This window comes from Scheffersomyces xylosifermentans, assembly GCF_036884685.1.
Source record: "Scheffersomyces xylosifermentans strain CBS 12540 chromosome Unknown RJT20scaffold_1, whole genome shotgun sequence".
Lineage (NCBI taxonomy): Eukaryota > Fungi > Ascomycota > Pichiomycetes > Serinales > Debaryomycetaceae > Scheffersomyces > Scheffersomyces xylosifermentans.
The window spans coordinates 1118811-1146285 of NW_027042939.1; the positions used below are offsets into that span (position 1 = coordinate 1118811).

A 27475-nucleotide genomic window follows, 5' to 3' on the forward strand; every position below is an offset into this window, starting at 1 on the left:
TACGGTTGCTAGTCAATTGCAATTGAATGTGATGTTTTACGATATCGGAAAGAAGTACCAGTGAAAATCTGTTCAAATCTGTTCAAATCTGAGAGTGAAAATTTTATTGGGTGCAAAAACGAATATCGTCACAGCCTCCACACTACAAAGTTGCTATAATAAGGTTAAATATCAATTTTCAGGTATAGAAAGAGAAAAGTCATAAAGAAAAGTATCCAAGCGACAGTAATATCTCTGACCTAATCCATAACGTTCTACTTTACTTGGAAAGAATATCCTTGATCTTGGCGTAGTACTCTGTGTAGAGATCATCACCGTAAGCCTTTAAGTTAGACAAAGCACTGCTCAAGTCATCTTGGGCCTTTCTCAACTTTTTGTTTTGCAATGGGTCAGGGGAGTTCTTCAAGGCGGCGGCTACTTCGTCGTATTGGGCCTTGGCAGACTCGTAAGATTTGATAGCTCTGTTCTTCTCTTCAACGTATCTATCGTTTAAGTCCTTCTTAGTTGATTCGTAATTGGACTGCAATTGGGCCTTTTGAGAGTTTAATTCAGCTTTCTGTGCGTCGATTGTCTTGTTAGCTTCATTAGCAAACTCGTCGGACTTCTTGGATCCCCAGGCAAACCATTCGTTACCCTTAGCTTCGGCTTCAGCCTTGGCCTTGTCCAAATCCTTCTTGTAGTCCTTGGTTTCGCCCTTGAACCAGTCGAACCATGCCTTCTTGGCCTCAGGGGCCTTTTCCACAGAAGAGACGTCTATAACGGTCTTGTCGGAGTTTCCAAGCTTGTTGACAAAGTCAATGTATCCGCGCACGGCATTGACAGCAGGGTTGGAGTCATCCTCAACTACAACAATAGTGTTTTGGGTAACTTTCTTGATATCCTCCACCAGCGATTGCAAGTTCAGGTATAAGTTGCTATCCTTGATCTGCTCGGTTAATTCTTGAGACTTCTTGGCCAATTCGTTTTTGCCCTCGTCGATCTTCTTAGTCAACTTGTTGGTGAAGTCTGCGGTCTGATGTTCGACCTTTTGGACTCCGTCATTGAATTGTTTTTGGGTCCAAGGCAAGATAGGTTGCACGTTCTGATCATAGTAGTAGGCACCTCCTGCAAGGACCACTGCTCCGAGAAGAACTTTTGAAGAAGACATTTTCAGTTTAGCTGCAAAATTGGGTTTGTTGAGACTGTGCAAACAAATTTCAACTAGTAAAGAAACACTAATGAATTATTCAAACTTTTCCTGGTGCCCAATTGTCCCTGGGGTTTTATACAGAAAAATGAATGATGGAAAGGCCCAAAGCTACTGTAATTATTATTTGCTATCACCACCCTCATTTCAGTTGCTATTCGGCCTCCCTAATTAGGAAGAGTGGGGCACATAAGCGATGGGTGGAAGGGCAAACAGCAACAAGTACAGGGCCCACGCTGATGCCGAAACGCTAATTCCACGGTAGGTCAATGGGGCTCTGGGCCGGATGGTTGGCTTCGGATATCTGGTTTGAAACTAAGAGTCCAGCGAGCTTAACTTTTTCATGGTCTATGGTTAGAGATGGTGTCTGTCTCCAATCGACCATACATTCACGTGGTGAGAATTGGTAGGGGTTTTTCCAAACTGAGATTGTTATGTAATTTTGTGTAATTCGCCTGATCACCAGCACATGGAGCCTAAAGGTACCTTTTCTGTGGTGTTCCGGTATGGAGAATGTTCTAGTGCGAGGCAAGCAGCATTCTGGAAAGCACTGGAACTGAGGGAGATTGCGAACCAGTTGTGGCTGCGGTGAGGTTGTTTTTTAGTGTAAAGGACAAAGATGCAAAATGGATGCAATGGATGGCATTTGGGGCCAAAATCCAAGCCAGAGTGTATTTGGGGCTAATCCAAGACAGAGTGTATATAGGGAGTAAGCCGGGCAAGATCAGCACGGAGGGGGAGGCTCAAGAGTATAAGAATGAATGGCCACGGTACAGGAATAGGAAAAGTGGCAGAATTCAAGATATTTCTTAGCAATCCATGAAAATGTTCATCTCATCGCTGTATCCATAGTTCGACAAATCATCAGTTATATACCAGGCGTAGCTAGATAACTAATAATAGAAATCCATGGACAAAACTGGAAAATATTGCTGAAAAACTTTTAGCCAGATTCAAAATCAACACCGAAAAAGATAAACCGTACTGCACTGATAGCCAAGCCCTGTCTCCTACAAACGGTTTCTTCCTTGACAACTTCCATGATCTGGTGACTTTCTTCCATATTCTGTCAGTTCACTTTTTCCCTGTAAGATCATTTTTTTGTCGCACCACTGACACCGCCTGATGGCACTGAAAAAATAGATGCAAAAATCCGGTGCGACTCATTCGATAGCGCTGCGAGTCGGATGACTCAACCTGTGGAACCACGTTAACAGGCCAGCGATACGGTGGAATACGGTGACATCAAGGAGTTTGATTTGATTTTCAATTTGGAAAAGTCTCATTAACGTGTACTCATCCGAAATATGCCGTACTACTGTATTTACTATACGATGAGATGCCTGCGATGGACACCTGTTGATTGCAAATTCGCATTTCGTATATAAACCTAGGGGAGGTCGTTGCTTAACTTCCTGGCATTGGGGCATGTTTATCCCATCACTAACAATTACTTAATATAAATCAATTCAATGCTTTCCTTAGCTTCCAGAACAGTCTTCGGTGCTTCCTCTGCAAGGTTGTTTACTCGCTCCATGACCACAAGTGGTTTGAGTGCACCAAGATTCCCATTGCCAAACAGCAAGTTGTTGTTGGGAGTTTGCACGTACGCTGCTGTCACCTTAGGTGTTGCTTCAGCTGCTGAGAAGAAGCATTTCGGTTACTTATTCAGACAACTTGGTGAAATGTAATACCAATCCTTACACTACACTTAGCACGCCTAGCGCGGGCTATTCTTATCATTGGGTTTAATAGATATAGTGCTTGCACTAATGTACAATAATTTAGGGTTGGTTTAAAGAATAATAAAGAATAATAAACGTTAATTTTCATATGTTAGAAGAAGCTCGAAACGATCTGTAAAAGTAGTAACTTATAAAATCTAATTATACGAAGTCTTCAATGCAAAGGAAGTAAAAGTGAAGAAGACCTTATCTATGATGGGAACGAGCAAATCTAAGTAATCGGATGAGATTGTGATTAGTGGACTTGTTTTAAGCCTTGGCCTGGAACCCGTCTCCAGTATCTTTTGGTGTCCCCAAAGAGTAATACTCTACTCATTTTCCACACTTCTAAGAGAATGTCCTTTCTTGGAAGGAATTCTGGGAATGCTACTTTGATTATGTTGTCGTTGTTTTTCTTACCTGAAGTAGTGGCTCTCGTAAGAATGCAAAGATAAAATATTACTTGACCATATTTATGGAATCCTTCATGGATTACAAGGTCTATGGTACTATTCAATGGAATAAAGCTCTCCTTTTGATTTTGAAATCTCCATGCCTTTTTGGACAGAAGTTGAATTCCTATTCCCTTCATCACGGTAACTGTATCTTCTGGTACCTGCTTCAGCAGAACCAATGCTAGGAGTGTAATTAGACCCAATATTATGCTAATTTGGGTTGTGCTGAGTAGTGCTAACGCTTTATAGTTGAGCGAAACGATATCGTCAGTTTTGATCTGGTTTTTTAAGTACCCCAATAGAATACTACTCAATACCACTACTAAATGAACCTGGTATCTGGTCAAAACATCGTCTTTCTTATTCTTCACCGTGAACTTCAACAAATTGAGAGTCTCTACAGGTTTACTCCCTATCGATGGGGTAATCTCTAGAACGTAGTCTTTGGGTGATGACATGATTTTGATGCTTTTCAATTAGAGACAGCTTTGGAATCGTATATAGATCATAGCTACAGTGATATTTCAACAACGTAGTTACAAGATATCAACAAAAGAGACAAAGGACTTAAGATCCGAAGTCGATCCATTATATTGAATAACGTTAACTATGGGAACTGGTAGGAGTCATAATCAAGATCTGTAAGCCGCTTCAGTCACGTGATGTGACATGATTTTTAACTCCTACCATAGTAACTGCCAAACGTTTAGTACAATAAGACTACTGTGGTTTGTTATATAAATATATAATACATGCATATAGTCTATGGAATATGTCTTTTATACAATGGTGGTTGCAATAGTACTAAATTGGCATGGAATGCTGAAAAAAACTGTAACTTCATTATGGTTTATGTTCATTATGGTTTATGTTCACTATGGTTTATGTGTTGTGTTATGTTATTATCGTAAATTATCGTTTTATGTTTGAGTGTTTGAGTGTTTGAGTGTTTGAGTGTTTGAGTGTTTGAGTGTTTGAGTGTTTGAGTATGAATGTGTTTGTATGCCTTTATGGTGGAGGCGTTGAAGTCCCATTTACACTACCTCGTTCTCTAGTCTCTGCTTCTTAACATCCTCAATCGAACCCACCACCATTTCGTTCTTTCTCAACTCTTTGACCTTCTCTGCTCTGGTCATAGGCTTGGAACCGGTTCTGATTTCGATTTCTCTTCTTCTGCTGGCCTCGGCATCTTCCTTCAATGCTCTTTCTCTTTCCTCGGCAATCACAGCCATATGATCTTCGTGCTCCACTCTGACCTGCTTCAATTTCTCGTTATAATACTCCAAACTTTCAATCGTTTGCTTGGTGTCTTCGCAATATTGGTCGAAGTCGGCTGGCAATTTTCTTCTGAGCGCCATTTCCACAATTTCCGGAAACTTCTTCTCCTCCAAGTTAAACTTCATCTTGATCTGCTTTCGTGTTCTGTACGGGAACAACTGTGCAATCAACGAAAAGTCAGTCCCAAAAGTACTTAAAGCTTGGTAGAACTGGCGTAATTCATCTGCGGTCCAACGATCTGTATGTCTTCTCTTCGAATATGTAGATGACGTAATTGGATGCATAAATGGATTGTCCTCTTCTCTGACCATTCCTGAATTGTCGGTTCTTAGATGTCTTGACACAACTGTAGAGTCAGTATCTAATTGAATCACACCCTCAGACGTCAAATTCAATTGTAATCCCAAACTCGATACTGGCTCATCATCACCTTCGAGAAGGTTCTGGACCTTTTTCCCGGTTTCAGTTGGGTTCTCTTTCTCACGTCTTGCCTCAACAACATCCAAGGATACCTTTTCCTCTCTTGCTGTTTGCCTGTCCTGCAGTCTTTGCTCACGTCTAGACTTGATCAACTCTTCAGCGGCTCTAACCTTTTCAAAGTTGGAACTCACTTTACCAACAGGAAGAGATGGCTTGCACAAATCGGCCATTGTAATTTTTGATACATCGAATTCAACATCTGCAAATAAATCTACATCTTCATCCTTCACCATTTTAGGTAATTGACTCATGTCTGCAATCGTACTGCTTAAAATTTTAGGTGCAACAGGAATAACCTCATGTTCTTTGGTAGTCTTTGAGCCAGATTCTATTGATAATGAGCTAGAAGGTTCTTCGATCTTTTTCACAATGGTGTCTTGTACTCCTACGTCGTGAGCTCTTAATCTAAACTTACGCAATCTATTTGTCTGAGGGTCTACTCCAACAACAAATTCATTATTGTTCGGTTTGGATTTCGTTTCTTCTTCTTCGCCGTCTTTTGAGTTCTCCTTCTCGACTTCTGTCTCAACTTCAGGGACTGGTGAGGGTTCCCTAGCAGACAATGCCTGTGACTTGGATATGGCAATACTTGCTCGTATGCTCATTCTCTTGTCAGAAGGTTTCTGAACCAGTGATCTCCTTCTCTTTACAGGAACCGTTGCTTCAGGAATTCCAATTCTGCCTGGAGTCTTTTGTGAATCTAACTCGGAGACTTGAGATGGCTTGAAGGAAATCGATCCTGATCGGCTCCTTATCGTCGTGGGCGTTATTCCTGACAATCTTCTCTGTGCAACGGATGATTGCCGCCTGCTTATCGTACTTTCAACTGGCAATGTGAATACTTCATCATCAGACACTTCACTATTTTCTTTATCGGAATCCTCGATTGGTTGTGTTGATATTTCATCAACAGAATGAGGGATAGTTCCCACTTTACGCGACGTGTCTTTGGGGTCAACATCCTCCTCTTCGGCATCCTTTAGAGGTGAAGTCTTCTTTGGACTTTCTGTAATTGTGAATGAAAAAGAAGGCCTGCTATCAGAAGCTGACACCAGAGTAAGCTTATTGTTATCTTTAGGTATCTGACTACTCTCTGGAGTGTTAATTGGTATTATCTGAGACGATTCGGGCTGTTTCTGGGTACTTCCTGGAGTAGTAATGTCTGCACCTGGTTGTGACTCATCATTATCTTTGTCACCTTCCCTCGAGCTGTCATCTATAGCTCCTACTTTGCCTACTTGTGTTGCAGGTGGAGTAAGGGGAGAAGAAGCCTTGCCCACCTTCCTTTTGATGGGCTTTTTCTTGATTTTTGGCGCAAAATGAGTGGATTTCCTCACAATACTACTCATGGTCGGTTTTCGGTGGCTCTTAGGTAAGAAAGAAGTACTACCTTGCAATGGTAAAATTGCATATCAAAGTTGTTTTTATTCATCACAATTTTTTTGGTATGATAAATATCATTACTGCATATAGACGATCTTAAGAGCGATGAACTTGAGAGATGGGTCACGTGAATTTATTGAATGGAATTATCGATGGTAGCGAACGTGATGGACGGAGATGTAAAGGTGTAGATGGAGATGGGAAATGTTGATGCTGATATAGTTTAACAAGATTGGTCAGGTTGGAATGTGTTAAGCTTTTATTTTTTTTTGTTTTTCTCTATTTTGTTTGTAAATTAAGTGGCACCTCAGCGATATTACATGAGATGAGTTCTTCTATCTCACAAGCAGTTCTCACTTATTCTTTATGTACTCACTTGTTAAGTATGTGAATGAATACAAAAAGAGACAAATGTCTAACAACAATTTATGAAATACACTAATTTCACAACATAAGCATAAAACATAACTCTTTAAAACAAATTCACTTGACCAATAATGATTTTCAACTGAACTTACGCCAATACCTTAACAACTACACAACATCTGCCAACCATCAAACATCATTTATTCAAACACTGTTTCCCTCTAAAGCATCTTATTACTCTTTGTAGTCTTATACAGGAACCTCATCCCCGGAATTTTTCACTTGACTCTATTATAGAATAGAGTCTCTGTGAAGAGTAGAATAGTGCTTGTGAACTGTAGAGTAGTGGTAGGAAGAAGTCTCCCGTACTTATTGTCTTGTACTAATCCATTTTATTTAATGAGGTCCCTGGTATTGTTTGACTGGCAGTCAAGCACAAAAGACAATTGGGTATTAAACCTCGAGCTTTTCCCTTCAAGTAACTCGTTCATTGCTTCTGCCAGTGATGGTTCTTTGAATGGATACCTGCTTGTAAACCACTCTAACACACCAATATTTAGCATTCCAAAGGCTCACGAGTCTAGTATCAACTCAATAAAGAAGATTGACGAATTCACCTTAGCATCTTGTTCTACAGATGGTGTTAAAGTATGGGATTTACGGTCTCTTTCGCAACTGCCAATACACTCTCTTACCAATGCTAAGAGCTCAAACTTTTTATCTCTTGGTTATGGTCATAATTTACTTGCTGGAGGCACAGAATTGGTTGGCGTAGACGCTGAATTGCATATTTGGGACTTAAGGAATCCTCAAGAAGTAGTTAGGTCTTTCATAGATTCACATCATGATGACATTACATGCATTGAGTTCCATCCTACAATCAGCAACTACTTAATGTCAGGATCTACAGATGGCTACGTGAATGTCTACGACCTTAACGAACAGGATGAAGATGACGCATTACACCAGGTTATAAACTACGCTTCGGTACATTCTTGTCACTTTACCCTGGAAAAGAGGATCTCGATCTTGACTCATATGGAAACCTTAGCATTTTATGAACTCAATGACACCAATTACGAAGTCATTGCTGAACCGGAACCAAACGATTTGGGAGATGTAAGATCATCTTGGCCAGACTGTGAATATGTCGTCGATCTCAACCCCGCTGGATATGTTGGTGTCGGGGCAAATTCACAGAGGAAATTGGCCCTTTTCCCATTTGACATACAACAGGAGAAAATAGACCTCGAGAAACCTGTGTGGTTTGCCGATGCTCATGGTGACGAGGTAGTTCGTGACTTAGTTGTTGTTCCAAACACTCAAACTGCTTTGACCTGTGGTGAAGATGGCCACATCAGGCTCTGGAAGTTACCATATGAGTTAACACCATCGGCACCAATTGGGCAAAAAGTAGATAAAACGGAAGGAGAAGCCTCTGACATTGAAGTGGACTCTGATCTGGAGCTGGAACGCAAGAAGGAGAAGAAGGAAAAGAAAAAGAAGGAAAAGAAGGAGAAGAAGGAGAAAAAGGAAAAGAAAGACAAAAAGGACAAGAAGGATAAAGATAAGAAGAAAGACAAGAAAGACAAGAAAAAGAAGAAGAGCGATGTTCGTTTCAAGCCTTACTGAGTTATCTATTATCTATTCAGAGGTTCCAATGACATTAAAATGTACCATAATATTAATAAAGTTCTTCATTTTTCGTTTTTAATATCATAAGTTATACATAAACACTTACTTAGAAATATACAGATTAGAAGCGTCTAATGATATCGTCAATAACTTCCTGGGTAGAAGAGTTACCACCTAAGTCGGGGGTCTTAATCTTGTCTTCAGAAAGGTTGGCATCCACAGCTTCGTAGATCTTAGCAGCAGCTTGAGGGTGGCCCATGAATTCTAACATCAAAGCGGTGGATCTGATGGTAGCAATAGGGTTGGAAATACCCTTACCCTCAATGTCTGGAGCAGAACCGTGACATGGTTCACCAATGGCGAAGTTGTCACCAACATTGGCTGATGGTACAACACCCAAAGATCCAACAAGAGCAGCAGCACCGTCACTCAAAATGTCACCGTACAAGTTTGGAGCCACCACAACATCAAAGATCTCTGGTTCTCTGAACATACGGTAGACCATAGAGTCGACGATTTGTTCTTTGTAATCAATACCAGCGTATTCCTCAACATTGGAGTCGTAGACCTTACGACATGTTTCACGGAAAAGACCATCTGACTGAGATAACACATTGGACTTGTGAGTGACAGTAACAGAAGGCTTGGAGTGCAAAGAAGTTAAAGCACTAGAAGAGTCTCTGATAACTTGTCTTTGCAAAGCGATATCGTAAGCGATCTTGGCGATTCTGGTAGTGGCAGTCTCAGTGATTCTCTTAATAGCCTCAGCGACCTTGGTTCCATCTTCCTTCTTGTAAGTTCTCTCTTCCTTGATGTACAAGTCTTCAGTGTTCTCACGGACTATGACCATGTCAACTGGTCTACCAATGCCCTCAACAGACTTGACAGGACGAACATTGGCGTACAAGCCCATCTTCTTTCTCAAGGCAACAATTGGAGAAGAGTAGCCTTCAACCTTGGTGGTTGGCGACGAAACGGCTCCGAAAAGAGCACCATCACACTCGTTTTGCAAGACTTCAACAGTCTTATCTGGGAGAGCGGTACCGGTCTTTTGGAACAATTCGAAACCAGCGTCTAAATGGACGAACTCGAATTGCAAGTCAAGATCCTTTGGCAAGTTCTCCAACACGGCTCTACCTGCTGGAATGACCTCGCGTCCAATACCGTCACCTGGGATCAATCCGATCTTCAAGTTCTTGAACGCACAAGCGGATGTGGAGAAGCGACGGAAAGCGGTTCTAGCAGATAACATAGTGCGAAATGATACAAGGTATTACCAAATATATAAGTATAAGAAACTGAAATTTTCACTAGGAAAAGAACAAACTGTAAGTTTGAAAATTGAGAATTGGCTACTTCGAACTGTATATATATATATATATATATATATATAATATAAAGTAAAATATTTCTTCACAAATCTGTCCATTGTCCGATCTCCATCCATCAGATGTCAAAGTGAAAAACTTGGAGAACGACGGTATCGGGATTTTGTGAGAAAGCCGAGGTGACTCATGTCACGTGAAAAGATCGAAACGCCGTAATTGGTGGAGTCATCGAGTTATCAGATGGTTGAATGGAGGTGCGAGGGTGGCGGAGGGTGATAGGAGTGTGAGAGGGAATGTTGATGGGAAGAGATTACGGGGATTTTGGAAGCAGTTTGAATGCAGTTGGGATGTAGTTGGGATGTAGTTGAATTGCAGTTATGGACGATATCAAGGTACTATTGGTGAGAATAATAATGGCCCTGTACCTACACATACAAAACGAATTAGTATGGAAGTTAGGTTTCAGTGTAGCATGCAAACCACAGACTTATTTGGTAGTACATTAAAATGAGTGAGTGAGTGATGTCTTTAGAGAGGCTCACTGTTCGAGATCGTTTTTCGGAAAAAAAGCGGCTTAGGTAATGAGATAGAGATGGAAAGTAGTAAGCCTTTAGTAGACGATTAGTGTTTTGTTCGTTTTCTCGCGATAATCTTATGTATGTGGATATGTATTTAAATATGTATGTAGACATATATGTAGAAATCCAATTGAATGGAGGACATGGAAGAGTTTAGTCTGATTTTTTTAAAATAAGAAAATGTTTAGCCGAAAACATATAGGGTCACTTATATCAGGTCACTAATACCATCACATTAGCCTGTTATCTTACTTATGCTCATAATTTCATCCCTCTACATAGCTTCACCACGACTTCTACTCAACAATTATTGTTAAATTACATACAAAAAAACGTCTATGACGATGTATGGACATATATACAAGTATTCGAAATTATATAACAATATTGAAAACGTCAAAACGAGTCAATAAAATTCATTACAACATTAGCATTATTTTGTAGTGCAGCAGGTGATCACTTAGTTGTCTTCACCCTTGACCAAACCGACCTTGGCTGGTCTTAAAACCCTAGAGTTTAAAGTGTAACCGTGTTGTTGCACATGGAAAACGGTACCTGGCTCCTTGTCTGGTTGTGGGACTTGGAAAGTAGCTTCATGCTGGTTAGGATCAAATGGTTGTCCAATAGGATCAATCTTCTCTATACCGTGCTTGCTTAAAGTCTTCTCAAACACATTTCTGGTCATGTTGACACCTTCGTACAACGACTTGACGTCATCGTTGGTCTTCAAAGTCTCCTCCTTAACGGATTCGAGGGCCAAAGAAAAGTTATCCAACGACTCCAATAAATCCTTAGCAAATTTCTGCAAAGCAAAGTCCTTAGCCTTTTGGATCTCTTTTTTGGTGGTGTCTTGCAAGTTACGGAAGTCAGCAATGGCTCTGGCGTAGTGGTTCTTCATGTTAGCAAGTTCCTTGTCCTTAGCATCGAGTTTTTCCTTCAACTCGTTTATTTCTTGGGCTTCTGGAGAAAGAGGAGTTTCGGACTCAGCAGACTCAGATGCTGGAGTCTCTTTGGTTTCTTCAGCTGGGGTTTCATTACTTTCCGAGTTTTTGGCTTCGGATGAGGCGAAACGAACAGTCATCATTCTTGGGGCGGCAATGGCAACAGGTCTAACGACTCTAAGCGAGTTCGAGACATTACGAGCATTGCGGGCTACCGCGGCTCTCGTGATGGGCGACAATACCGTTCTGTACATTTCGGATGTTCAACAATACCTATTAGGTTAATTTATATAAGCAAATATCACTTTTACAACCATCATCTGTTGCATTCGAAACTGAAAATTTTATTGGTTTCAGCGATTCCAAGATTGTGCTGGTCCTGCAGGTGGTGGAGCTAAATGGCGCTACCAATAGATTGCAAAATCGTAGAAAATAGAGCCTCCGAAGGAGTACTTGAAGAGTGATATTTCTTTTGAATAAATGAATATATGTTAGTTGTAATGGTTATCTATACTTTTCATTCCTTTTTAAATTTATTAACTTTTGTTGTCTTTGCATTACTGATGGCAATATCCATAAATATATCGTTTTCTTTTGTTTTGCTCTATTCTATTTATTGTCCTTGTTCGTCCATGGAGATATAGGTATACTATCTATATTATGTTTTTGCTCCCCTAAGCCTCACTTGTGTCATTTCATAAATATACTGTTCGAAATGATCCTTTCCTTCTATAGTATACTCTCTGTCATGAGCTCTGGTAGTGGTGGCATAATTCTCTCCCACGATAATCTGTAAGTCATGCAGCTTAGGGAGCTTGTACTTCCTGTCAATAAGGACATCTTTTCCAAGAATATAATTCCCAAATCGACCTGGAAATTTGGAAATAAGCGTTCTTGCATCGGTATTGTAAGTGGAAATGATACTATAATCAAATGTATCATAATCGTGTTCGCCGTCACTGTTAAATATAACATGCGGCCACCCAAACTGAAATTTATTGTCGTCGTCAAAACTTTCTTGCGCCCATTTGGAATCTTTCACAGTAATTGTGCATCTCTTACTGAGAATTTCCTCAACTAAAACCTTTTGAAGTAATGTCGATACCCAAATGCAAATCTTGGAACGTGGATAGCCCAATAATCTCATATATTGGTACAATAAGACACTGTATTCTGCTTCCACGATATGATTGTCTACCTGTATTTGCTGAAGATGATACTTCAATCCAGGATTGAAAAGCGGAACTTTCGTGGCTGTCGATTCAGCGGAATTTTTATCTTCCTTGCTGCAAAAAACATTTCGAATGTCATAAATAATTGAGGGGGTTAAATGCTCTAAATGCCTTAAATTGAATGCCACTTGCCCTCCAAATACAACTAATCTCTTTAGCAGTGGTGTCTTATCTTTGACAACCACGATGGATTCGCTAGTGCCGTTCACAATAAGTATGTTATCAAAAGATCTGTGACGTTTTGCATGCCCAAAGTGCAAGTTCAAGTAGTCGTCATAGGTAATCACGGTATTGAAATTGTTCAATAAGAATTGAAAAATTTCAGTGTCATCTCCAGTTTTAGACAAAATCTGTTGAATGCTTCTGAGAAACGAAATATCCTCTAGGACTTGACAATAGAGCTGCAGAACTACTTGGAAGGATGCGGTTGCTGTCTTGTCGAGGTTATTAACCCCTCCGAGAAGACTATATGCCTCGTGTATAGCGCTCTTGTCCTTTTCTTCGACAACTCTATTCAAATATTTCTTCCATTGATATCTAAGCTTAGCCTCAAAAAATGCTAGCATATTGAGCAGCACTAATCCGTTTTCCGTTGATGACTCTACATCTTCAAACATTGAAGATATCCTTTTAGTTTTTGTTTTAAGTAAATCGAATAATTGTTTAAGCTCTGATTGTGAATTATACTTCACGTACGATGTGTTCGACTTTTCTCCAATTGACGACGGAAAAATATCCAAATAGCTTGTTGTTGGTACGATAACCAATGTTCTCTCTCCCATAAAGTTATCAAGGAGCAGAGGAATAAGTTGCTTTATTCCCAGCCCTGGCACGTACTCGACGATGGTTAGTTTATGATTTATTGCCCCAACAAGGACGTGATTTTGGAATTCATTTAATGGCTCACCTGAGAAGGTTACAATACCGTTTGAATTCTCCTCATTCTCAGCGGCCAATTTTCTTTTTTTGTTGGATTGGCTGTATCTTTCACTGATCTCTTCTGTAGTTATGGGCTCTTCTAAAATTTTTAAGGAAACGTCTAAGAGGTTATTTCTTTGAGAAGCCTGTCTCAGAGTATTCAAACAAGACAACGGATCTTCTATAAGTGAAAGCAATGCCATCAAAACTTTGTTGGACGGAACTGTTATGAAATACTTTATACGATCTTCTATAGCTTCAATTTTCTCTGGACAGCTGACAGACACTACGCTGCTTGCCTTTTGTTTGTTATTATCGAAGGTTGACCTAGGGGTGACTTCAATGAATTTTGCAGTTCTTAATAAATTCAAACCATACTCTCTTATTCTTCCATACTCCGAATATTTATTGGGCTTGATCAATTCGACCAAAAGAACAATGCTTCTAGAACCCAAAAATGGGGTTTTTGTTTCCAACATTATCTGTGAGTTCACCACCTCTAGTGAATCTACTTTGTGGAAGTATTTGCTCTTTCCCTTGATATTCAAGTTGGAATCAATATTTAACCTGCTGAGAACTCTTGTCACATGTTCATGTAAGAGAACCTCCAAATTCCTCTGAAGATCAATAATTGTTCTGCTTTCATAATCTGAAATTGTCGAAGGCCCATTTGCAAACATGAAGGATGAAGGACTGTATAACGACAAAATCAGATCTGTAGGAGAAATAGTTTCAAAGTTATCTATCAAATCTCTCTCCGAGAGTTTATATAATCTGTCTTCAATGGTATACTTCCTGTTATAAATGGGACTAAATAAGCGGGAGGAGATAATTTGAATTAAAATGTCCTTTTGCGATAAATTTGATGGTGCTAGTTTCAAAGCAAGGTCTGCAAATAGGGTTGGGTCGATCTGCCGAGATATGGAAATCAAATCATCACAAGAATACAAGAATTCTTCTATCTCCTCCCTACCAGCATTGACAGAAAATTCTTTCTTGTTTATATTATAGATTATACTGTGTAGTTCACTGATGTTCGTTGTTGATTCGACCGGATTTGATATTTGAATGAAATAGAGCAATTTCTCCTGTAACGGTTTTAAAGACTGAAGATGTCTCTTGCTTCTGATACTTCCTCCAATAATTGAGTCAAAATGCAAAAGCTCTATGTACTTCTTGAAGTATGGCTGAACCTGTGGAAGACTTACAACAATTGAAAGAAAGTTTACCAATTCCATCGTGTAATCTAATGTACTTCCAGGAAGAGTATCTTCAGCAGTGACTAGTATTTCTTGAGAAGTACTGACGATAAGATTATTTATCCAATTCGATTTTATAGAGAAGTCCACTTGTTCCTTTTTATCTGTCAACGAATCCACGTAATTTAAGCGCTCTTCAAATTGCACTTTGAAGTCAGGATCTCCTTCGAAGATCTCATTGACATCTTCCTTTCTATGAGACCATATGAAGATATCGAACAAGGGAGCAATTGTGGCAGATGCCTCAATATAATGCTCCGACACTATTATACTGAAGAATCTCATCACAAACGAATATAATCTGTAATCGCTATGTTTACCACTTTGCAGAGTCATCTCCAACAATCTTATGATCAATTGCTCGAACTTTGCATCTTTCACGATGGATGTCGCTATCACATCGGTTCTTCTATTCTTCCAACTTCTGTTGGCATCATGGATGCAAAGAAGAAGGATTGATTCGATGTGAGAAGACGGTACGTCTCTATCAAAATTTGCCCAAAGTATATTATTGAAATATGATGTTTCTAGAAGAATATCTAGTACTATTGTGTTTGTATGCTGTTGCCGTTGCTGTTGTTGTTGTTGCTTATTATTATCATTATTCTTATACATTAGTGAGTATACCTCCTTAATTAAGGAATTGGAACCTGCTTTTTTCACAGCGGGAAACCATTTCTTCGACAAAGATCGTATTTTCTTCTCTGACGATATAGAATCCATATTATTTGATCTTCTCTTACCAATTTCCTATTCTAATTTTCTAAATCTTACTATTGTAATTCACAACTTTATCCCAACTTTATAATTCCATTACTTACTACCATCGCAATTCTCTTCTCAGTAGACAAAATAAATAGCAGCCATTTTCTCACTCTTCTCACTTCTCACTCTTCTCACTTTGCGCTTACCAGGACTTTTTGTCGTGTGCCCACCAACACTCCACCAAACAATTTTTTTCCAGTTTTTCACTATGATTCTTATAGTGAGTTAATGAATGGTTTTGTCACAGTAGGTCACCCTGAGGAGGAACTGTTACAGTTGTACACCCATAAAGATGTTCAGGATCACTTCGCGATTGTTTTCAACGGGAAGGGTGCTAAGCTCCGCCGTGCCCAATGCTGCACCTATAAGAGCTCACCCTACACTTGCCGCCAAGCAGTTCATTGCCGAAGACGCTTCAAAGTCCAAAGCGAAGATCTTAAGAAGAAAGGAGAAAAGATTGAAAAAGCAGATCATTAGAGACGTCAACAACTACAAAAAACACCAGTTGAAGAACGTCCAGTTCCAAGTCGACCCAGTTTTGGGAGACCCAAAGAATGAATTCATGAACCACATCAAGAAAGAAGTAGACAACGAATTCAAACATCTTGCCTACGGAATCGAAAGAAGCGAGTTTGAAAAACTCTTATACGGTGCTGAAAAGGCTGCTTTTGACAAGACTAAGGGTACCGAAGTGTTGAACGAGTCCATACGTTTGGCAGAAGAAAGGAAAAAGAGAGCCTTAGAGATTATTCTCAATATGAAAAATACCAATGCACAAGACAAGAAAGTTTTGGCTATAAAATTGGCCCGTCAAGACTTTCAAAGACATGAAGGTGACACTGCATCTCCAGAAGTTCAGGCCGCAATCTTAACCGTTAAAATTCACTTCGGAATGGACCATGTAAAGAACTTCCCTAAGGACCACACTAACACTGAGCGTGTTCGCCAAATGGTACAACACAGACAAAGAATCTTGAAATATTTAAAGAAGGACAAGCCAGAGATGTACTATCACACTATCGCCAAGTTAGGATTAACTGACGATGTAATCACCAGAGAGTTCAACATGGGTAGACAATACTTCCAGGATTTCAAAGTCTGGGGTGACAAGCAGTTGGTCAAGTTGTCCGACAAGCAACAGGGCAAGGTCAACAAGATCCATGAGTTGCAGAAGAGAGTGTCCGAGTACAACGACTTGGCCAGAAAGAACTACGAGATTCTTCAACGTGGAAACGAGTAGTTGCATACGGAACATATACGAACATATCACAACTTGTACATATACATACACATATAGTTACCAATATATATCATTGGTGGTAGATTTCAATTGTGTATGCATTCACTCTTTGGCATTACATAGTCGGCATTACATAGTCGGCATTACATTGTCGGCATTCCATTGTGTAAATCGTTAAAGTTTTCTATTAAACCTTGACTTTTCTAAAATACATTACTATAATACAGTGGTTGGCGGTAAAATTCCTTCTTAGCTGATAGTTGGAGCTTCCCTCTTTGCTTTGTTTCTTTCCGCTAATCAGCATTTTCTGTGAGTTTGACGATTAATTCTTCTAAGTTGAAATCGGTAGATTGACTATCTATGACTTCGACTTCTTTCTTTAACAATGCCAATTGGGCGTTGATATCAGTTTTCAACAGCTCACTCTCAGTACTCAACAGTTGCAATTCTTCAAACATCTCTGTATTGTCTAAGCACAATTGATTGTAGATCATGGATAAGCTGTCCAAAGAATAGTCGCTTCCTTGTAAAAGCGTCGATTCTATCAACTCGTCGGCGGATAACTTGTCTATATGTGCTGGAAGTTCCTGGTGACTCTGTTTCCGGCGTTGGGCTGTTTGTATTATTTCATCCAACTCATTTAACTTGGTATCCACGTTCTTTTCTTTGAAGATCAACTCGAATTCCTTCATCGAGCTGTCGAACCAGAACTTGGTCATCTGTGACCGGGCAGTTTCTAGCGACCTGGAGCCATCTTCTGTAGCTGCTATTGAAGGGTAGCACAGCTTGATCAGATCGGAGTTGAGAGACTTTCGAATCAGTTGTTCCAATGCTCTTCGACAGACCACTTTTAGACGGTCGTATCTGATTTTCTCCACTTCTTCGGACATGTTTATGTATTATATTATTAGGTGTATGTTATTGGGTGTATCTTATTATGTGTATCCTAGTATTATCCTAGTACGAGTATCCTACAACGAGTACCTCTTCTTACGTGATTTTCTTCTTTCGTGATTTTCTTCTTACGGGTATCTCTTCTTACGTTCACCTTCTAATCGGATTTGGTTGTTTCTATGTTATATTATATAATCCACTTTCTTACCTCTCCTTCATACCATACAAATGCACCACTTGTAAATAACTTGTAAATAATCACAATAATCACTTTATATCACTTTATATCACTTTATATCAAAAGTCGCGCTACCGTGCTCTCTTTGTTTGTTTGTCTTCCTCTTCCCTTTTGTCGTCTGGTAGCTCATTTCTTCCACGTGATTACTCCCACTGGTTGATGATTCTGAAGGCACTGGCGGCGCATTCATTATTTGTTCTACAATAAGCAAGCGTTTAGAGAGAGCACATTAAAGTCTTTCTTTCTTTTATCGCATTCATTGTTGACAGTTAATATTTATAGTCCCCAATATTATTAGTTAGTAACTGTCGAATATAATATACTCTTCTCCAGCGGGCTTCATTATATCTGATTCTAAATCGCAGTAATCTGTACATTTACAACGATACTACCACAGTAATAGACTTACACCACCCTATCTACCACAATGTCTGATCCTCGCTCCTTGATATCAGAAGCAGAAAAGCTCACCCAACCACAACTGGGATTCTTCCTGTTCTTGTCGGGATCGTCGCAATCCATGAGACTCGAAGAAGCTACCGACTTGTACATCCAAGCTGCCAACCAGTACCGTTTGAAGAAAGAATTCAACCAGGCTGGAAACCAGTTCCTCCAAGCCGCTGAAATCCAGGGGAAATTGAGCAATCACAACGACGCCGCCAACCACTTGGTAGAAGCTTACAAGTGCTTTAAGGGCGTCTCACCAACAGATGCAATTGATGCCTTGAAAAGAGCTATCCACATCTTTTTGACCCAGAACGGACAATTTAGAAGAGCGGCAAACTTCACCGTTGATTTGGCAGAATTATATGAGTCCGTAGGCGACAATGAAAACGCCATAAATAGTTATGAACAGGCTGGTGACTATTTCACAACAGACCACGCTGAAGCTTTGGCCAATAAGTCATTCGTCAAATGTGCAGACTTGTCTGCGTTAACTGGAAACTATAGAAAGGCTTTGGAGTTGTATGACACTGTAATCAAGCAACTGATTGGTAACGCCTTAACAAGATGGAGTTTAAAGGACTACTTCTTTAAGAGTATTCTATGTGTATTATGTGATGATGATGTGATCGAGGCTCAAAAGAGATCCCAGAACTACCTGACTGAAGACCCAGCATGGGAGCAGACAAGAGAGAATAAATTGATCCAAGACATAATTGAGTCTATAGAGCAGGGCGACATAGAAGGTTTCTCTGATAAGGTGTTCGAGTATGACCAATTTAGCAAGCTCGACAAGTTGAAAACACAATTATTGTTGAAGATTAAGAATACCGTTGTCCTCAAGGACGACGACGACTTGTTGTGATGTCTAAGTTTCCAGTACAAATTGTTGTTAGTTCCGTTTACACAATATATTATAATATAATTCACTCTCGCATAAATAAATTGTAAGTACAAACTATCCAAAGTATTACTTGAAGATCTCTCCGTAAGTAGGATCAGAGTATTTATCGTACCTAGAAGCTGTCCATCTTCTAAAGTCTTTACCCCACTTAATCATACCAAGGAAACTTCCATTGATAAGAATTGAGATCATAAACAATAACCAAGCAGTCACCTTCAATCCACAGTTGTCCATCCAAGGACCAATTGCAAAGGTGAATCCCATGCCGATTATATTTCTAACGAAGAGCATCAAAACAAGGGCCTCACTAGCAACATTGTGATAAGAGTCCACTGCATAAGTAAGACAAATGGCACCAGCAGCACTCATGGCAAAGCCAAGTAAACCTTGACCAAGTACAACAGAGATTGCCCAGTGAGCTCCATAATAAGATCCTAAGCCATAAGCAAGCAAACCAGCTGCGTTGAATATGGTTGGGATTATCATTGCCCATAACCTGTGCTCAGGTTCGGAAATTCCATTGTTTCTCTTTGCCAAATACACAGAAAGGTAATCAACAAATTGACCTCCATAGAACATTCCAACCAAGCTACCAATAAAAGCTCCCAAATTAGTCAAACCAACCAGTGGTGGGGAGAAAAGATATGGGGGAGCGGAGTAAATTACAGCTTGTGTGGTACCCAAGAACGACAACCACATCATCTGAGATCCATAGATAATACCACCCCAAATGACAGCAGGAAATGAAACCAAGAAGAAAGGTCTATAAAAGATTGTAAACCAGGATCTTGGATCATTACCATCAGTTGACAATATCTTTCTTCTTTGCATAAGAGTCTTCTTGGGGATGCTTCCATCGATCGAGCTTATATCACTAGAGGAGTCTGCAACCTCATCCAAGATGGTAATAACACCGTCATTGTGTTTGTCAATTGACTGGTTATTGGTGTGCTTCACTGACTCTCTTGATCTTATTTGCTCCAAAATTTCATTTTCTAATTCCTCATCGCTATGTTCTCTTCTGAAAGTGGTGTCCTCCATTAAGAACAAAAGAATGATAAACATAACTGCAAAAATTATAATCTGAATGTAGAAACACCATCTCCAACTTAAAGTCTGTACAATGTATCCACAAGCAACTGGACCTAAATCACTTCCCCCATATAAAGCCAAGAGAAGCAAACTGAAAACTGTTGATCTCTCGTGCAAAAAGAAAACATCCGTTGAAGAAATTTCAACCAAGGAGTCGACTGGAGCAGCTGCTAACCCTACCAATATCTTGACAACATACAAATAGTTAATACTGTTAGCTTGGGATCCAACAATATTACCAACCAAAACGATTATTGTGCACATCAAGTACACAAATCTTCTACTCAACTTAAGAGCTGTTGGTTGCAAAAATAAACATCCTAATCCAAGGAACAAAAATCCAAGAGCCATGTGAATGTTCAATTGGAAAAAGGTACAATTCAATTCCTGTGACCAAATAACAAATAATGGCCCCGAGAAGTTAAGGGATACTGCGAGTAGAAATGACCTTTCTTTGTTAGTACTTGTCGTTTATCATATTATCACACTCGTTATACTTACCAAATCCACAAAAGTCCAAATTGGTAATACTTCTTTCTCTTGGACCATCTCAATGGATCGTTAATATTGGAACTTGGTTGTGGTTGAAGAATAACATTAGAGTTATCTTTCTTCACTTTCAAGTCTCCCACCATATCCACAAGGTGAATGGTTCCTGGAACCATTTCATATTGAAGAGGGTTCGAAGCTGCTGACTTTTCAATATCAATTGCAACCATTGTGTGTAGTTATAACTGGGGAGCCACCAAGCAAAGGTATCTGGCAAATGATGAGAACTTGGTAGGCTTATATATCATTTTGCAAAGCCGTTACATCCAAGCCTGTTATCAAAGATCATTGCTCGCCAACAATGGGCCGAACTGATAAGTGAAGATAACCTATGGACGTATGGCTAATCGATTATGCATTGAATTTATTATCTGCAGAAGTGAATTTTATCAAGGAAGATAACTACTAAATGTTGAATCTCCACTTTTGAGAACCACTAGCACGGATTTGGACTCTTATCTCTATCAGCTCTAAACCAGATTAACGGCCAGATTCAAACGATCTTATATCGGGCGGCGGATTTCATAAAAGATATCACATAGAGAAACATGGTTTGAACAGTACTTGCTATTAGCCCATATCTAGGCCCTTCTTTCTTCATATGGCAACTGAAACAGAAAATGCAAAACTCCATTCGACCTTATCGAGAATCTTGCCGCATCATATTTCCCAACATGGAACAAGCATGAAAGGTGCGTCCTTATTAGGCAGTTCGGTTATTTGATTGTCGAGTCAACTGGCCAGGAAAGAGGATTATTTTTGAACTGGTCGCTTCCATTGATATATTATTAATGGCTATCTGTGTTATGTGTTTTGTGTTATGTGCTATGTGTTATGTGTTATGTGTTATGTGTTATGTGTTATGTGTTATGTGTTATGTGTAATGTGTTATGTGTGGTTGGTTACTGCAAGAGTGTGTTACATAATTATAGACAAAATTCGTAGCAACGAAAAGCTTGTGCCTTATTTCTAAGTATGCTGCGTCCTTTTTCTATTAGTTACGGAATTTCGTCACTAAGTATCTCATTGAATTCCGCGCTGTTCGCAGATGGCAAAGAAGAAGCGTCTTGATGGGCGTAGAAACATGTCGGCTTAAGGTACGTCTTTCAAAATGTCGATCCTGTCAAATCGATTCGCCAGAAGGATGGGGAATAGAATTAGAGTGAGCGACGTTTTGGTACAGGGAATATGCACCGTACCCTCCCTTCATGCGAAGACTACTTCGCTCTATCATATACCCCATAATTCAATATATCTGAAAAGGGGAGTCGCAGGCGGAAAGGAGATAAAGTAGAAGTGCATTGTCAGCTCTTTCTCTCTCTTCCATAGCATCAATGACAGTATTTAAGGGATATTTCATTGTCTCTAAACTAATATGAGTAAGGCGTATAATAGACCATGTACAATGTAAGCGAAATTTGGTTGAATAAACTATTGCAACAATGAACAAACAATAAATCCCTCTTTTCTTACTACGATCTAAAGCTCTATTATAACGTTGTGTATTAGTATATTTTAAAACTCTTAAAAAAATTATCAGCTTTTTACATTTTGAATGTTAACTTAATGGGATAAATCCAATCTAAACTGGCTTACCACCAATGAACTCACTCCATCTTCTAACTTCGCTAGGAATGACCACGTTTTCTGGGGTGACGTCGAATGGATGCTTGTTAGCAATGTTAGCCTTCAAACATTGGGCAAACAACAAAGAGGTGTTTGGCTCATTGAATAATGGAATGGCAAAGTCAATGGCATTTCTTCTCATAACATAGTCTTCGTCTAACAAATCCTCAGCTCTGGCTTTGGCCAAGTTGAAGACACCACCAATCTTATGTTCTTGGAAAATTTCACGTAAGGCTCTCTTATCGGTCTTTGGGAACTCAATGACAGTGACTGGTTCTTCAACAAAGTTTCTTAAGTACTTGGCAACTTCTTCACTAGCAGTGAAGAAGTGGTATCCCAAACCAGACACACTTTCGGCCACCTTACCTAACTTGTCGTTAGTCAAGTCACCACCGAATAACCAACCTTGACCAGGTTGAGGAACGTTGAAGTTCATGGTAGATTGAATAGAAGTCCAGTAAGCCTCGAGCTTGTCTTTACCGAAACAAGCAACTTCACCAGTAGAAGCCATTTCAACACCCAAGAATGGATCGGCACCAGCCAATCTAGTGAAAGAGAATTGTGGAACCTTGGTAGCGACTCTGTCAAACTTTTGGTCCATTAAATTAACTGGAGCTGGGACATCCTCTTTAATCAAAGCCTTGACAGCAACGTCAATGAAGTTAACTCCCAAAACCTTGGAAACAAATGGGAAAGATCTGGAGGCTCTGATGTTACATTCAATGACCTTTAATTCACAAGAAGCATCGTCCAATGTTCCGTTCTGATCGTTCTTGATGATTTGCATGTTAAATGGTCCACTAATCTTCCAAGCTTCGGCAACCTTATCAGCAATAACCTTCAATCTGTTCAAGATAACTGGAGATAAATCCTGAGGTGGCAAAACCAAAGTAGCATCACCAGAGTGAACACCTGCGTTCTCAACGTGCTCAGAAACAGCGTGCACCAAAACTTGACCGTCGTTGGCAACAGCATCAATATCGATTTCTTGGGCTCCTTGAATGAACTTCGAGATAACCACTGGGTGGTCTTGGGAAACCTTGGCAGCATTTGACAACTTAGAAGCTAATTCAGCTTGGGTGTTGATAACAGACATAGCAGCACCAGATAAGACATACGAAGGACGAACTAAGACTGGGTAGCCAACCTCATTGGCGAAAGTTTCAGCCTCTTCAAGGGAGGTTAATTCCTTCCATTGAGGTTGATCAACTCCAATGGAGTCCAAGATTTGGGAGAACTTATGACGATCTTCAGCCTTGTCAATATCTTCAGGGTTGGTACCTAAGACCTTGCAGCCTTGTTCTTGCAAGTCAAGGGCAATGTTTTGTGGTAATTGACCACCAACACTGACAACGACACCTTCAGAATTTTCGAGCTCGTAGATATCCAAGACTCTTTCCAAAGATAATTCTTCGAAGTACAATCTGTCAACTTCGTCGAAATCAGTGGAAACAGTTTCTGGGTTGTAGTTAATCATGATAGTCTTGTGACCAGACTCTCTCAAAGCACGGACAGTGGAGACAGCACACCAGTCGAATTCGACGGATGAACCAATACGGTAAACACCTGAACCTAAAACTAAGGTACCGTTCTCGTTGAAATCTAAATCTGAGGAAGTAGCATTGTAGGTGGTGTACAAATAGTTAGTGTTAGCAGGGAATTCAGCAGCTAAGGTGTCAATCTTCTTTACAAATGGAGTAATACCAAATTCTTTTCTGACAGCTCTGACTTCTAATTCCTTGGATCCTACACTGAGACCAATTTGCTTATCAGAAAAACCTAACTTCTTAGCACGAGACATCAAGTCACGGTTAATGTTAGACAAAGAACCGGCAGCTTCCAATTCACGGTACATGTTAACAATGTTCATCAATTTGTGTAAGAACCATTTGTCAATCTTTGTTAATTCATGAACTCTATCAACAGTGTAGTTTTCGTGAAGCAAAGCTTGTCCAACAGCCAACCATCTTCTGTCGGTTGGGTTGGCCAAGACGAAATCTAAATCATCGAAGTGGTCACCTTGGAAACCAACATATGATGGGTCGATTTGTCTAATAGCTTTTTGGAAAGACTCTTCAAAGTTTCTACCAATAGCCATGACTTCACCAACAGACTTCATAGCAGAACCAATGTCTCTCTTGACATGTTGGAACTTGGCCAAATCCCATCTTGGAATCTTAGTAACCATGTAGTCCAAAGAAGGCTCGAAGTTGGCGGAAGTGGTCTTAGTAACAGGGTTTGGCAATTCAGGTAAGGTGTGACCCAAAGCAATCTTAGCAGCAGTGTAAGCCAATGGGTAACCAGTAGCCTTAGAAGCTAACGCAGAAGAACGGGACAAACGAGCGTTGACTTCAATGACTCTGTAGTCCAATCCATCTGGTTGCAAAGCGTATTGAACGTTACATTCACCAACAACTCCTAAATGTCTGATGATCTTAATAGCAGCAGATCTCAACATGTGGTATTCTTCGTCAGATAAAGTTTGGGATGGAGCAACAACAATAGAATCACCGGTGTGAATACCCAACGGGTCAAAGTTCTCCATGTTACACACGGTAATACAGTTGCCGACACGGTCACGAACGACTTCGTATTCAACTTCTTTCCAACCCTTCAATGATTTCTCGACCAAAATTTGTGGAGCCAAAGACAATGATTGTGCGGACAAGTTTCTCAACTCTTCTTCGTCAGCAGCAAAACCGGAACCTAAACCACCAAGGGAGTAAGCAGATCTGACAATGATTGGGTAACCAACTTCCTTGGCTGCTGCCAAGGCATCATCAACTGTGTCAACGGCAATAGATTCAGCAATAGGAATGTTAATTTCCTTTAGGGCTTGAGCAAACAAGTCACGATCTTCAGAAGTTTCCAAAGTCTTGATAGGAGTACCTAAGACCTTGACTCCGTATCTATCAAAGACACCCATTTTGTCTAACTTGACTCCGACGTTCAAACCTGTTTGTCCACCGAAAGTTAACAATATACCATCGGGTCTTTCTCTTTCTATAATATAAGTAATGTATTCTGCAGTAACTGGTAAGTAGTAGATCTCATCAGCCAAAGCATGAGAAGTTTGGTTGGTAGCAATGTTAGGGTTAATCAAGATCGAAGTCTTGTTAGCCTCTCTCAAAGCTTTAATAGCTTGAGCTCCAGAGTAGTCGAACTCACCGGCTTGACCAATGGACAAACCACCGGAACCAATAACCAAAACCTTGGATACATCAACCAATTTGTGGGCGTGCTCGTCAGTGAAGGACTTCAACAACTCGGCACCTTCGTACTTTGGCACCTGAGAAGCAGCATTGGTTGCTTTCAAGGTATTGTAAGTTGAGAATTTCTTTGCACGGTAGCCTTTGCTAAGTGTGGCAGCAGTAGACTTGGCAACGTAGCCATGTCTTAACTGGCGAGATAAGACAGTTCTCAAATTGATCATTCTTTCTTGCAACTGATTAGCAGACAGATGAAGGCAATTTCAAGAGAAAGTACAAACAAACGATTTGACAATACTATCAGCAGAGCAGAACCAAGATGAAAAGAATTGCTGAAAAAAAAATTGCTGAAATATCTGAAGAGTTTTATAAATATGATGGAGAGTGAAAAAATTTTGGTAATTGGTGATGGCCCAAAACGGCAATGAGTCAGAGCTAAGCGCGTTGTAAGATCAGTAAATTTTTCACGGTTACCCGGCTCTGACGTCAAAGAACTTGCATTGGCCAATGAAGAAGAGGGTGTGCAGTCCACTCACTCCAGTGAGGTACCGTAAGTGTATATCTGTGAACAAAAATTTTGCATACATTGTACCTTATGGGTTCTCCACACTTTCCCCAATTGCCAATTTCAGGTAGATTTTGGGTATACTGTTTGAACACTTGGATTGCATGCTTATTCAAGTATTGGATTGGTAGAGTGTTTACTTAGTCATTCGGTCATAGAATGTATAATTTGCAGTGAGATTGAAATATCATGTACAAGAGTACCTGGCCGCCTTCGTTAAAGAAAAAATTCAGAAGAGCCAACGTCCTACATCTAGCTAATTGGTAAATCATGACTCGGATGATTCAATATTTTTGTGAGGTCCAGACTCCACACCCTGGATTGAAATTGCAAAAATTTAGGAAAAATTTTCCTTTGATATCGGTTTATGCTTTTACTGAAACTAGAGTATCCCAGAGCACAGGAGCATGCTCGTGGATGCTAGTGATTCTCGGGGATCAAGAATAATTGGATTACAATAGTTTCGCAAATCGTAGTCAAAATTTATGCATACCACTTTCCCGGTTAAGTATTAGCACCAATTGCGAATATTTTGCTCAGGTTATTGGCGTGGCTGTTAAACAAGGCCCGAGACGGGGACAAAATTACGAATAAACCGTCCTTTTTCTTACCGATGTCACTCAACTTCCCCACGCCCTTGCAAATTCATGTAACCACAACCTGCCAAGGGCCCGAACAAAGACAGTTTTTCTCCCCAGGTACATGTTAGCACCTCTCGGCATCCTGTAGTCTACAAAATCTACATGTACTACCCTTGCCTCGCTTTAAACCTAAGTGACTTTTACAGCAACCTATACCTTCCCCGACTCAGAGATCTGGTATAAAGGCGGCTTGCTTTGAATCTTGAATCACTGCTACCTGTTTAGGCTCGAATATGTATAATAGCACATGATTAATCCGAGCCGCATTAAAAATTTCACCGCCCGCCCACACCTGCCATTTACCGACATGGTGTATTAATTGGTGTTCCATATGCACCACTAAACAATGCTCGCTTTCTTTATCAGTGCCGCTTTCGACCAATGTTACTGTCAGTACCTATCTTCAATACTTGGGATAGATGAGCCCCCCAGAGATGCATGGTAGATACTAATGATATTACAGTGGGGTTTAGAATTTGCCTAAGCAGTCCATATTTTCTAGCAGGTTCTCTGTCGGTTTTGCGGACAAATGTCCGACCCGCCTT

General features: G+C 40.1%; 12 protein-coding genes across 12 annotated transcripts; 3 read left to right on the forward strand and 9 right to left on the reverse strand. All coding sequences in view use genetic code 12, as the record gives it.

Moving 5' to 3' along the window:
• Window positions 1-259: 259 nt before the first annotated feature.
• CSP37 (Csp37p) lies at window positions 260-1147 on the reverse strand (the record flags this gene model as incomplete). The annotated part of the gene is made up of 1 exon (XM_064920186.1): window positions 260-1147. One exon carries the CDS (start codon window positions 1145-1147, stop codon window positions 260-262), a length of 888 nt encoding a protein of 295 aa, XP_064776952.1.
• A 1882-nt stretch (window positions 1148-3029) lies between these two features.
• On the reverse strand, window positions 3030-4115 carry RJT20DRAFT_124017 (phosphatidylinositol N-acetylglucosaminyltransferase). The gene has a single exon (XM_064916108.1). The coding sequence runs from the start codon at window positions 3821-3823 to the stop codon at window positions 3167-3169; it is 657 nt and encodes a 218-aa protein (XP_064776953.1). The 5' UTR covers window positions 3824-4115; the 3' UTR covers window positions 3030-3166.
• On the reverse strand, window positions 4116-6518 carry RJT20DRAFT_124019 (transcription factor TFIIIB subunit). Its single transcript, XM_064916109.1, has one exon. It carries the CDS (start codon window positions 6470-6472, stop codon window positions 4400-4402), a length of 2073 nt encoding a protein of 690 aa, XP_064776954.1. The 5' UTR covers window positions 6473-6518; the 3' UTR covers window positions 4116-4399.
• A 753-nt stretch (window positions 6519-7271) lies between these two features.
• RJT20DRAFT_132064 (uncharacterized protein) lies at window positions 7272-8504 on the forward strand (the record flags this gene model as incomplete). The annotated part of the gene is made up of 1 exon (XM_064918106.1): window positions 7272-8504. One exon carries the CDS (start codon window positions 7272-7274, stop codon window positions 8502-8504), a length of 1233 nt encoding a protein of 410 aa, XP_064776955.1.
• Window positions 8505-8566: 62 nt separating this feature from the next.
• On the reverse strand, window positions 8567-9919 carry LYS12 (homoisocitrate dehydrogenase). Its single transcript, XM_064915692.1, has one exon. It carries the CDS (start codon window positions 9757-9759, stop codon window positions 8629-8631), a length of 1131 nt encoding a protein of 376 aa, XP_064776956.1. The 5' UTR covers window positions 9760-9919; the 3' UTR covers window positions 8567-8628.
• Window positions 9920-10559: 640 nt separating this feature from the next.
• MGE1 (Mge1p) lies at window positions 10560-11655 on the reverse strand. The gene has a single exon (XM_064916110.1). The coding sequence runs from the start codon at window positions 11606-11608 to the stop codon at window positions 10874-10876; it is 735 nt and encodes a 244-aa protein (XP_064776957.1). The 5' UTR covers window positions 11609-11655; the 3' UTR covers window positions 10560-10873.
• On the reverse strand, window positions 11656-15575 carry RJT20DRAFT_124025 (uncharacterized protein). The gene has a single exon (XM_064916111.1). It carries the CDS (start codon window positions 15484-15486, stop codon window positions 12013-12015), a length of 3474 nt encoding a protein of 1157 aa, XP_064776958.1. The 5' UTR covers window positions 15487-15575; the 3' UTR covers window positions 11656-12012.
• Window positions 15576-15674: 99 nt separating this feature from the next.
• RJT20DRAFT_10392 (mitochondrial 37S ribosomal protein uS15m) lies at window positions 15675-16900 on the forward strand. Its single transcript, XM_064915696.1, has one exon. It carries the CDS (start codon window positions 15821-15823, stop codon window positions 16766-16768), a length of 948 nt encoding a protein of 315 aa, XP_064776959.1. The 5' UTR covers window positions 15675-15820; the 3' UTR covers window positions 16769-16900.
• A 1-nt stretch (window position 16901) lies between these two features.
• Window positions 16902-17754, reverse strand: RJT20DRAFT_10393 (MIND complex subunit). The gene has a single exon (XM_064915697.1). The coding sequence runs from the start codon at window positions 17656-17658 to the stop codon at window positions 17062-17064; it is 597 nt and encodes a 198-aa protein (XP_064776960.1). The 5' UTR covers window positions 17659-17754; the 3' UTR covers window positions 16902-17061.
• A 229-nt stretch (window positions 17755-17983) lies between these two features.
• Window positions 17984-19274, forward strand: RJT20DRAFT_124027 (uncharacterized protein). Its single transcript, XM_064916112.1, has one exon. It carries the CDS (start codon window positions 18328-18330, stop codon window positions 19207-19209), a length of 882 nt encoding a protein of 293 aa, XP_064776961.1. The 5' UTR covers window positions 17984-18327; the 3' UTR covers window positions 19210-19274.
• On the reverse strand, window positions 19262-21529 carry RJT20DRAFT_10398 (uncharacterized protein). Its single transcript, XM_064915698.1, has 2 exons — window positions 20842-21529; window positions 19262-20788 (listed from the first exon to the last, which is right to left on the reverse strand). The coding sequence occupies exons 1-2, from the start codon at window positions 21057-21059 to the stop codon at window positions 19315-19317; spliced, it is 1692 nt and encodes a 563-aa protein (XP_064776962.1). The 5' UTR covers window positions 21060-21529; the 3' UTR covers window positions 19262-19314.
• Window positions 21530-22374: 845 nt separating this feature from the next.
• Window positions 22375-26054, reverse strand: CPA2 (carbamoyl-phosphate synthase (glutamine-hydrolyzing)). Its single transcript, XM_064916113.1, has one exon. It carries the CDS (start codon window positions 25946-25948, stop codon window positions 22472-22474), a length of 3477 nt encoding a protein of 1158 aa, XP_064776963.1. The 5' UTR covers window positions 25949-26054; the 3' UTR covers window positions 22375-22471.
• Between the last annotated feature and the right edge of the window lie 1421 nt (window positions 26055-27475).